Source organism: Bos javanicus, chromosome 2 (genome assembly GCF_032452875.1).
Source record: "Bos javanicus breed banteng chromosome 2, ARS-OSU_banteng_1.0, whole genome shotgun sequence".
Classification (NCBI taxonomy): domain Eukaryota; kingdom Metazoa; phylum Chordata; class Mammalia; order Artiodactyla; family Bovidae; genus Bos; species Bos javanicus.
This window is the reverse complement of record NC_083869.1, coordinates 31879927-31891726: the sequence shown is the minus strand read 5'-3', so window position 1 is coordinate 31891726 and position 11800 is coordinate 31879927. Positions and strand designations below refer to the sequence as shown.

Sequence of the window (11800 nt, the reverse complement as noted above, 5' to 3'; positions counted from 1 at the left end):
TTTTGAAATATTATTCTTAAAAAAATCTTAACTTTCCCACAAAGTTTTACAAGGATCAGAGCAGATGGGCAACATTGTGTATTATGTTAATGTTTTTTTGCTGTTTAACTTCTCATCGTTTTTTAGAACACTGAATACCCTTCTCACAAAAAGTAGGAAGAATAGAGATAGAATCCGAACAAAAGCTTTCTAGATGGTCTCAGGGAGGTGATAAGGGAGGCTGGTGTCACAGCTTTCCAAAACCTTTGTCTTCCATAGTGATGTTGCCAAGGTAAGAAACTGAAAAGTGGGTATGAAAAGAGAATAGCATGGATTTACCTTTTTGAATCTTAAAAGATTTTTACATCTTAGATTTTAATATTTTGATCAGGTTAATGATCTAGCTGTATAAGGATCTAAAGAACCTTCTGAAAGTTACAGCATGGGGCAAATGAGAAACATTAAGGTGAAAATGTTACACTGTCATAAATTTACATGCCATGAGAAAGCATGTGCAAATTATCTAAATCCCCTCTACATTTTGATGATTTTTTTTTTACATTTTGATCATTTTCTTAAAAACAGGTAGTCACAGTCAATCCTTAAATAAATGAAAAAAATGCAATAAATAATGTCACTGATAGGTACAATACCAGTGTAAATATTATGGTATAATTAATAACTTAATATGTAATAAAAGTCATTCTGAAAAATCAATATATTTCAAAATAATTTTAAGCTGTTATTTCAAAATATGATTTGATCTTAAGGTTATAATAAACTCAGAAAATATACAATTCAAAATACTTTTTAGTTTTATTAACAGGTTGCAGGTAGCTTCTTTTAATTGATAACTCAAATTTTTATCATACTTCTTAAGTTATAAAAACAGTAGTATAATTGAAATTCAGTCCACAAATAATTCATTCTGAGCCTCATATTTTTTTCACATTTTGTGGTTGAGAATTCTAATGCTGCTATAGTAAATAAGGACAGAAAGATGTCTAAATTATGTATATTTGAAGAAAATATTATAATAATGTAAAATCACACAAGAACACACCAAATCATTTTTTTCTGAGGTTTAATTTTAACTAATGAATTTTTAAATGATGAAGGTAATGTCAATCCAAATCTTGAATTATTTGTAACGTACAAACTATTTTTTGTAATTGTAGGTGAAATAGATTATTTTCACCATGGCAATGCCTTCACCCTTATTTATGGTCTTTTTCTTGAGTTCTTTTTCCTCAACAGTTTAACAAGTCACTTCTGGTTTGGCTAAAGTGCAATCCTAGCACAATAATGTTTCAGCTTGCAAGGAAGAACACCCTTATTGAGTTGATAGAACTCCACCAACTGGATTAGATCCGTAAATCTTGTATGTCCATCATCTAGGGTGTGGAACATCTCACCATCATCTTCCACCTGAAACAGGAAAAACAACAAACCAGTAAGAAGGGAAATAACTACTCAGAAAGTCAATCATGTTCTATTGCACACTGCATCTTTAAATGCCAAAACTGACACATTTATAATACTAAAGGACAGTGAAGAGAAGATTCTGGCACATCCACTTCTTTTTTGTAACTGTACTTGCATTTAAAGGAAATATCATCTGATCCCAAGGTAAGCAGTGTGGCTCTACTTCCTGTATCTTCAATTCTCTTAACGGTCTATAGTTAGAATAGTAGGACCAGTCTGAATCAATACAGTACACAGTGAGAAATCTGCACTATTTAGTGTAAGAGTCAACAAAAGATTTTAGTATGCCTACCCTCAGAAAATAATTTCCACTTCTAATTGCTGTCTACCTAAAGCCTCACTTTGTATATTTAAAAATGAACATCCACCAGAATTTGTATCAGTAAATTGATTCTGGAGCAGTCAGTCAAACATTATGTTAATGGAATGACAGGTTGATTTGGTTTTTTCTTTTCCCTTTGCATTGAGATCTTCGGGCATTAAGCAATTCATAACTTGCCAGGGATGTCACTTACATAATAAAATGCAGTCAGGAAGAAACTTCATATGGATTGGATAATTTCAGAAAGAGTTCATTTGAAAAAAGAAAACACTAGCAACTTAGCAATTTCATGTTAATACTTTTTGAAAGTAGACTGGATCTCTGTTCCCCACTATCTGGTTCTAATACACAGACCACATGCATACATACATGCACGCTTCCACATACACACACACATATGCAGCAGGAGCAAGAACAACAACAACCAAATCTCAAAGCAAGCTGTGCCACCTGGAAGCAGAATTACATTTTTAAAAGGTGTTCAGAATAGTTTAAATAATGATCTCCAGTGCTACAACACCTGCTTACATATCCATAATGATGATTATAAACAAAACTACAAAAAAACATTTTTGGGACAAGAGAGGAGAACGGGCTTTAAAATAATGGTTTTTAAAGAACCACTAGTAGATTTCAGGAGAAAGAATTTTCAGTGGCCTTTTAATAATAAGTGGCATGGGGTCTATACAATATTACCAAATCATATTTCATGAGAAAAGGGAAATTTAATTTTTACAATTCCTGTATTTCTTATATTAATTCAGACTCATAAAACCATTTCTGCCATACTTAACTCTAGTCAAAGCACAAGCTCCCATATTATATTTAATAAAAGAACCAAAGAAAACTAAAGTCTCCAAAGCTTGTGCATTAAGATCATCTCTAATACACGAATAAGAAATCACAAATACTTACTGGTATAATTTGAAAGTGCTTTATTTTTTGTCCATGACTCATTGACAGTACAAAAGTTTTGGGGTTACTCTGACTATCCCGTACCAAGAAAACTCTAAAGAGAGAGAAGGAATTTCAATGTTTTTCTATATTTATTCATGGATTTCATAGAAATATAGCCTACACCAAATCCAGGAAGTATATTCCTAAATGTAGCTGGAGTTTTCCTTTTACTGCGTATTCAATGATGGGATTATCCAACATGGTAAACAATATGGTATGATATACTCTAATACTATAAAACTATCATTGGAATTAATTTAATTTTAATAGTATAAATGACAGTCATTTGTCAGATTTTTTTGCTCACAGTAACCAATATAAAGCTATGCTGGCATCAACAATTATTGCCAAGTCCTTTTTCCATTGGGAAGTTGGGTAATCATATGCAACTTTTTGGTACAGAGAATGAATCATTAGCATATTGTTACTTCTGGATCATGTAAAGTCCTGCAGAAAGAAACTTTTTAGAATTAAAAAATTTTAAACCCACTCTTCTATACTGGATCCTTTTTTTTTTGGATTCTGATTCCTACTACTACATACAACTAAAACTGAGAAGTGAATATATTCTAAAAATCAATCCTGAAATCATTTATTAAATGTTTGAACAAAATACTTTTAGTAAGAGAAACATCCAAACAACATTTACTTCAACCTTGAAAAAGGTAGCATAAAGTCTCTATAACAGGCTAGAAAAACAAGACGTGTCCTAATGGCCTAAGAAAAATGTGGCCAGGCGTGGATTCTTATTAACTGGCAACTCAGTGCATCACCATCTTTGTATTAATTGCTGGCAAACAGACTGGGCGAACAGTTCCCACTGGTGACTCCGATAACTAATCTCACTGTACCTGAGGCAAGAGACAGCCAAAAGTGAGCCATCACAGACGTCTGACAAGATTATCCATTTCATCTGTGCTGTGTGATTCTGACATTCCATCTCTGGGAGATGGGACAAAAGGGAGTTTCCCTGGTCAGTCAAGCTCTAAGCCTCGCCTGATTCCTGATTCCTGAGTGGATCAACACTACCACCTAGCGGACTGCCCGACAGCATCACATCTTTCCAAAAGGAAGACCAAAAACAAGTTTTTACATTAAAAAACGTAAAACATAAGGATATGTCATTCTTTTGGCAGTTATGTCATTCAATTAAAAAAACTGGGCTCAAAAATAAGGAAAATTATAATCCTCCAAAATATTTTGACAATCCTTTGTGATTTATTTCTTATCAAACAGTAATTCTGCTGATTGTTCAGATTTAATCTAAAAAGATCTAGTTCCATGTAGAATATATTGAAATCTTTTCTTATTTAGAGCCTACTGAAATGCTGACTTGCTATTAATAATCTTCTACATGAAAACGCATTTTTGTCTAAATGTCTGTATTAAATCACCTTGAAATCTTGCCATCATTTTAATCCAACCCTTGAAGATATAAGATCCCATTACCACTTGTTTAAATTGATGCTGGTTTTATTTCCCATCCAAACCTCAATACAACCTCCTTAATTTGTACTGCATTTAGGAATAAAATTCAGCTAATATTATATTATAGGAAGTATCTATAATATTGAGTAATTTGAGAAGAATAAAATTCTTTAGAACATAAATCTTGCATAGTAAATTTTCTGCTTCTCCTGTGTCTTCTATGGTATCCCAAACTAAAAGATAACATGAGAAGAGTCAAAAAGTACTATTTTCATAGGTTTATATTACTTGAAACTGTTAAAATTTAGAGGAAAGAAATGGGATGTAAACAGAAAAACATGAAATAGTCTAAGTACATAAGAAACAGCTTTTTGCTTTACTTTTATGTTTTACTTTAACACACCCTCCATCAAACTTAAAAAAATGTGCAACATGTAAAATGTGGTTCATGGTTTTGTAAGATGCGGTTTTGTCATGACACAAACAGTACTTTGCCATTGTACTAATCAATTCAAATCAAAATGTTGACACACCAAAACGTGTTCAGTTTTCCCCCATCAATTAATATCTGAGATGCCCAGAATGGGAAAATATTAACTATCACTGTTTAAGACCAGAGAATCCTATTCAGCTGTCTTCTTTATGGACAAAGACTATGCAACCACAATATAACAGGTATTGTCTAGGTATTGCTAGGATTCAGTGGCAACCATCCTTACAACACAAAGTCACTTCTGTTTTATTGAGCCGAAATCAAAACTCTCTCTGTTGAATAAGTAATTACTGATTATAAGAGAAATCAAAAATCAGTGCTATTCAAAATCTAACTTACCCATCCACTAGACCTTGCTGAATAATCAATCGCTGAGCTTCCTCTCTAGAAATTTTGTGGTGAAACCATGGTTGGGACCGGTGGATAGCTGAAGAAATAACGTGGGGTAATACAAGATTTGTTTGAAATGATCATAGTCTAATGACATGTACTTTGACCCTGGCCCCTCAGTGACTACATCTAAATGCAACCTTCCCACCCAGCTGGCCACGGCAACTGTGCGCAGACATACCCATGCTTGTGGCAGAGCTCTGTGAGGATGCAGTGGGGCTACCGTGACTGCCCAGGCGTAAACATCCTTTTTTCTGCATAAGGAAGTGGGAGACAAATTTCAACTTTCGGGGTGAAACAAATTCAAATCATAAATATTTTGAAGAACATGAAGCTAATCTGTACCCTCCAAGCTAGTCCTTCTTCAACTGCAACGGAAAGGGCTTCAGTGGGATTTTCTATAACTCTGGTTTTCTGGCCTGAGAAATCCATTGCTACCAGGGAATTCTCTGATATACTTCTCTGGAAAAAAGCACATTTTTTTTTACCTTGAAAATACCTTTGAAGTTACCTTTCAGTCCTTTGCTGACAATATATCTCCATTTTAGGATATGGTTCCAAAGGTAACTAGCAGGAAATTAAAAAGTTAACAATACATATTGATAGGAAATGATGCTATAAAATAATTTAAGTAAGTTACACAGTTATTTGTTAAGGTCACTGAATTAAGAGAGATTATTAGCTTTCAAGGTAAGTATGTCTTTCTCCTAAAGCAACCCTGTATCTTTTTATTCATTTAAGCAGAAAAATACCAATTCACAAAAAAATAATCCTTCATATGGCTAAAAATATCCATCACTTCCAAATTCATCTCTCTATTATGCTTTGAAATTCATCAATGGTTATTTAAATGTTAAATCTACCTACTTATAAAACAGCTTTTATTAAGATTCAAGATACACTAAAGCTATAACAGATTCATTTACATTACTTCTTTAGAAAGAAACAGTACTCATATTTTATAATAAACCAACAACATGTATTTTAAAAGTTTATCACATCAACTTTCCTCTAACTTAGAAAATGAAGTTTAATGAAATAATTCAGATAACTCCATAATATTAAAATTTCTATGATTTAGTATGTGAATGTGTTTTCATCTTATGGGCATAAACATGGCAAAATAAGAGTTGCAAAACTTAGTCTGAATGATGAAAGAACCAATAGAAAAGGAAGACATCTTTAAACATAATTTTAAACAAGTAAGAAAGTCATCTTTGCCAATTACTTTTTTCATTCATAGTCTCTGATTGTGAAAATAAAACACCCAAAACATGGATCTTATTTTGTTTTTTCTTTGTTTAGGACTCTAATTCACAACCATCTTTCTTTAAAATGTGTCATCTTAAATAATGTATGCTAAAAAAAAAAAAAAAACTTGTCAAACTCTCCGATTACAAGTGTCACTCGGTTTACAGGAATAAAACCTCTCCAAAAGACAAAATATCCAAAACCAGCATGTGTATGCATGCTAAGTCACTTCAGTTTGTGACCCTATAGGTTACAGTCTGTTGGATTATCGAAAAAGTGAGTGAGTTCCAGAAAAACATCTATTTCTGCTTTATTGACTATGCCAAAGCCTTTGACTGTGTGGATCACAACAAACTGTGGAAAATTCTGAAAGAGAAAGGAATACCAGACCACCTGACCTGCCTCCTGAGAAATCTTTATGCCAGTCAAGAAGAAACAGTTAGAACTGGACATGGAACAACAGACTGGTATATAATTAGAAAAGGAGTACATCAAGGCTGTATATTGTCATCCTGCTTTTTTAACGTATATGCAGAGGACATCATGAGAAACGCTGGGCTGGATGAAGCACAAGCTGGAATCAAGATTGCTGAGGGAAATATCAATAACCTCAGATAGGCAGATGACACCACCCTTATGGCAGAAAGCAAAGATGAACTAAAGAACCTCATGATGAAAGTGAAAGAAGAGAGTGAAAAAGTTGGCTTAAAACTCAACATTCAGAAAACTAAGATCATGGCATCTGGTCCCATCACTTCATGGCAAACAGGGAAACAATGGAAACAGTGACAGACTTTATTTGGGGGGGCTCCAAAATCACTGCAGATGTGACTGTAGACATGAAATTAAAAGATGCTTGCTCCTTGGAAGAAAAGTTATGATGAACCTAGACAGCATATTAAAAAGCAGAGACATTACTTTTCCAACAAAGGTCTGTCTAGTAAAAGCTTTGGTTTTTCCAGTAGCCACGTATGGATGTGAGAGTTGGACTATCAAGAAAGCTGAGCAGCAAAGAATTGATGCTTTTGAACTGTGGTGTTGGAGGAGACTCTTGAGAGTCCCTTGGACTGCAAGGAGATCCAACCAGTCTCGCCTAAAGGAAATCAGTCTGAATATTCATTGGAAGGACTGATGCTAAAGCTGAAACTCCAGTACTTTGGCTACCTGATGCGAAGAACTGACTCTTTGGAAAAGACCCTGATGCTGGGAAAGACTGAAGGCGGGAGGAGAAGGGGACAACAGAGGATGAGATGGTTGGATGGCATCACCGACTCCACTGGCATGAGTTTGAATAAGCTCTGGGAGTTGGTGATGTCCATGGGTCACAAAGATTCGGACACGACTGAGTGACTGAACTGAACTGAAGTGACATCATGGTCCGCCAGACTCCTCTGTCCATGGGATTCTCCTGGCAAGTATATTGGAGTGGGTTGCCATTTCCTCCCCCAGAGGATCTTCCCTACCCAGGGATCAAATCTATGTCTCTTAAATCTCCTGCATTGGCAGGTGAGTTCTTTACCATAGTGCCAACTAGGAAGCCCATAAACCAGCATGCTGCTGCTGCTGCTGAGTCGCTTCAGTCGTGTCCGACTCTGTGCGACCCCATAGACGGCAGCCCACCAGGCTCCCCCGTCCCTGGGATTCTCCAGGCAAGAATACTCGAGTGGATTGCCATTTCCTTCTCCAATGCATGAAAGTGAAAAGTGAAAGTGAAGTCTCTCATTCGTGTCCGACTCTTAGCGACCCCATGGACTGCAGTCCACCAGGCTCCTCCGTCCATGGGATTTTCCAGGCAAGAGTACTGGAGTGGGGTGCCATTGCCTTCTCCGATAAACCAGCATGGGCAATGTTTAATAGGCTTTCCCCACTGGTCATTAATAGAAGAGCAACACACAAAAAATGGACTTCCAGATGGAGCCAGCGCTAAAGAATCTGCCTGCCAATCCAGGAGACAAAAGAGATGCAGTTCAATTCTTGGGTCAGGAAGATCCCCCAAAGGAAATGGCAAACCGCGTTGGTATTCCTGCCTGGAAAATTCCATGGACAGAGAAGCCTGACGGGCTACAGTCCATGGGGTTGCAAAGAACTAAACACAACTTGAGTGTGTGCACACACACACACACACAACACAAAAAAAGTTTTCATGGTAAAGGATGAGCCAATATACACCTGGAGACTCCTGGCTTAAGGCCATTTTGCCTCTCTCTCCACATGGTTTCTTCCATATCCTGCTTCGTCTAACAGACTCTAGTCAAATGTCTGCTTGAAACAAAACCTGGTTCATACAAAAATGGGATGGGGGGATCATTTATCTCTGCGTTACACATCCCACTTTGTTAGCATTTATTGTTTCCTCTCGAAACCTTGCTGTAGTGGTCCACGATCTTATTATGGTTCCTCTTTATTTGTGGAGATCTGGCGTGCAATCTTTCATTTGTTACAGGAGTTTTTGCAACTGACAGCTGCTCTTTCCAGACAGATGCTGTCTCTGTAATCTCTATTTGCTGTCACACCTTACTTTGCCCTTCTCACCCCATGATCTTCTCTGCTGGGTCATGGACCAGTCAGATATACTTTTGCTTTGCCAACATTAATGAAAAGCTTCCACCTGCCCAAGCCACAGAGTAACTAATCTCAATCATAATGATAGCTTTATCCTTATAATATCTCTGCCTTCACATGCCAAGATGGCCTCTGTAATCACAAGACTCTGATAACATAAAAATACTGTTAGGAAAGAAAAATAAACATAAGCAGTTGTTCTTAATTCGCTTCTCATTTTTTCCCCTATAGTATGACAGGCTGAAATGTAAAACAAGATCCCATGTTCCATAATTACCTGACCTTAAGTAGGGAGTCTACAATACAAATAAGTATTTTCATTTGCTACGTTAACTATGCTAGGGGAACACGCAGAAATAGAGCAAATGTTTTCTACTGAATGGCAGGCGGTAGATGAAAAATTAATAGTTTACCTTTGGTGGACAAAGAAATGGAAGTGAAGCAAAACCTGACTTGAACCAAAAGGTCATTTTCAGCTCAATTTCTTTCACATAGGAAAGCGACATTGTTAACATTCAGAATCAGTGTATTTCTCAACTATTTGTCCCTTTTCCTAGCTCTTCCATGGGGTGGATAAACAGGGCAAGCCCCAAAAATAAAAGTCCATGATTTTAATAGCATGCCTCTCTTTAAGAAAGAAGGAGCCTGAGTACACCCTCCATTAGCCAGATCAACCTTGAGATCAGATCCAAACACTTTTGAGTGAGGCTGGGGCATGAAATGTTTTTCAGGCAGCTTAGCTAAGCAGCAACTAGTTAACTACTCAGTCTCTGCCACTCCAGGGCTTTCCTGGTGGCTCAGATGGTAAATAATCTGCCTGCAATGTAGGAGACCCAGGTTCAATCCCTGGGTCAGAAAGATCCCCTGGAGAAGGGAATGGCAACCTACTCCGGTATTCTTGCCTGGAGAATTCAATGGACAGACAAGCCTGGCGCGTTACAGTCCGTGGGATTGCAAAGAGTCAGACACGACTGAGCAAGTGACTTTCACATAAACATGCAGTGCAGGCCATAGTAAGAGGGCACAGAATTTCCTCAGATAGTGTCTGACACTCACCTCTCATCAGTGTCATACAGAGCCACAGGACATCAGAGGTATAATCATTTCTACAGATCACACAACCACCCTCCCTTATTTTATACTGCAGGACAGCAGTGACTCAACCAAAGTCACACTCTTGGTAAAAACAGTGACAGGCCCTATCTAAGGTTCTTTTCTGTACCACGGGATGGGAGGTACAGGGAAGAAAATGCAATTTGGAATGTCTAGCTCAAGGTCAAATATGAGAAACAATACATAAGAACTTCAGTTGATTTGCTTCTCCCATCCCCTCATTCTGGCCAGGGTCTAACTAATAGATGTTCCTTTAAATGAATTCTGTTTTTTGTCCTAAAAATAGGCCAAATATCTGCTTCTTGAAATATCTGCTGATGATTCTCCTTCCAAAGCCTGATGGGGTAGCTACTGTGTGCTGTATATAGTTAAGATGTTCATTATGGTATGATAATTTTTTCTCATTTCCCTTCTCAAAATGAATCCCTGGAGAAGAAGACAACATTGTCCCTTAAAACTATAACTAAAGTAGGCAAAGTTTTTCCTGCTGTTCCTTGAACGTGCTGCCTTGATGAAAACCCAGAGGCAGGTGAGGTCACTGACTCTCTCATCTAGAAACTATCCTGGGATTCTGTATACATATCAAAGTAAACACAAATGCCTCCCCAATCTTTTAAGTTTCCTTCGTGAAAATTAAGAAGAGTAGAGGTGCCATTTTGTCTGATGTCAACTGCCATACAGGACTAGGTCCTTGTCCGCATCACAGAGATTCAAACCTCTTGTCCTTGAACTCCTGTTTACAGCCAAATTCAAGACTCAAGGAGTGTCTTTTCTTATACAAGGTGTTGAACAAATACAGCTACATTAACTGAACCGTCATAGATTTACTGATCAACAGTAGGATCAGTTTCAATGGAAAGAAGCAAGAATAATACTATACTTGTATATTAATGACAATGATGAGACTGGAAAGGACTCATTTTATAGCTTTTTTCCCCTATGATTAAGAGGATACTAAATAATAATTGCCTCCAAATCATGGCTGCTATTAACATGCTCATCCTAATAACTTTAGACTCTGAAAGAAATTTAGAAGGATTTAGAAAAGGATTAAGATAATAAAATTCATTATTCATATATACATGAATTAAAAGATTAGGGTAAGCTGACAAATTATAAAAATTCTCACCTTAAAGCTACTGCTTTTATAAAAATTCATTACATTCCTTACTTCCTTATTTTAGAGCTAAAAAGTAATAGATATAAAAATGAAAAGTTACTCTTCCTTAACTTAAAGCACCATAACTACAGAATTGGAATTCTTTTTCCATATTAGTCTATCAGGATACATAATCTACATTATTTCATGCCTCATTCCTAGAACTGAGTGTTTTATCTGCTATGTTACCATGTGCGAAAATGCACCTCCCTTGGTCACAGCCATGAAAAGCATGTTTTAACCTAAGTGTAAATGCAGCATGTTAGCTGATTGGTCACACAAGCTCATACGTCCAAATTTCCAATATATTCACCAGTAAAGAGCACAAGCAAAAACAGCAGAACATAAACTTTAAGTTCAAAAATAAATTTCTTGTTAATGCACAGGAAATTAAAATTAGGTCCCAAAGACGGGGAAAGATGTATCTGTGTATAAATATCCAAGTGCCATTTAGGATAAACTTGTGAAGCGGTGCTAGTCTTAATGTAATGCACAACCAATATTTTGGCTTGCATCTTTTGGGTTTCCTGGAGAGCGGTATGTTTTTCAAGGACCTGAAACTTTAAAAATATTATTGTTAGAAAATCAGAATGCAAAATAAGTCACAGGCTATGATAATCCCAGAATTAATATTTAAATAAATAAACCTACAATCAAATCA

General features: G+C 36.4%; 1 protein-coding gene across 5 annotated transcripts in view; it reads right to left on the bottom strand.

Moving 5' to 3' along the window:
• Positions 1-1046: 1046 nt before the first annotated feature.
• GRB14 (growth factor receptor bound protein 14) overlaps positions 1047-11800 on the bottom strand; it is a 128385-nt gene continuing 117631 nt past the window's right edge. For 4 of the 5 annotated variants that reach the window (XM_061436550.1, XM_061436558.1, XM_061436569.1 and 1 more), the window contains 5 exons: positions 5400-5516; positions 5236-5308; positions 5004-5091; positions 2702-2795; positions 1047-1407 (listed from right to left, as the gene is read on the bottom strand). In XM_061436550.1, the coding sequence (XP_061292534.1) occupies positions 1261-1407; positions 2702-2795; positions 5004-5091; positions 5236-5308; positions 5400-5516 (519 nt within the window). In that variant the 3' untranslated portion in view covers positions 1047-1260. Of the gene's footprint in view, positions 1408-2701; positions 2796-5003; positions 5092-5235; positions 5309-5399; positions 5517-11172; positions 11700-11800 lie in introns of those variants that run through there. The other variant, XM_061436579.1, reaches the window with a different exon arrangement.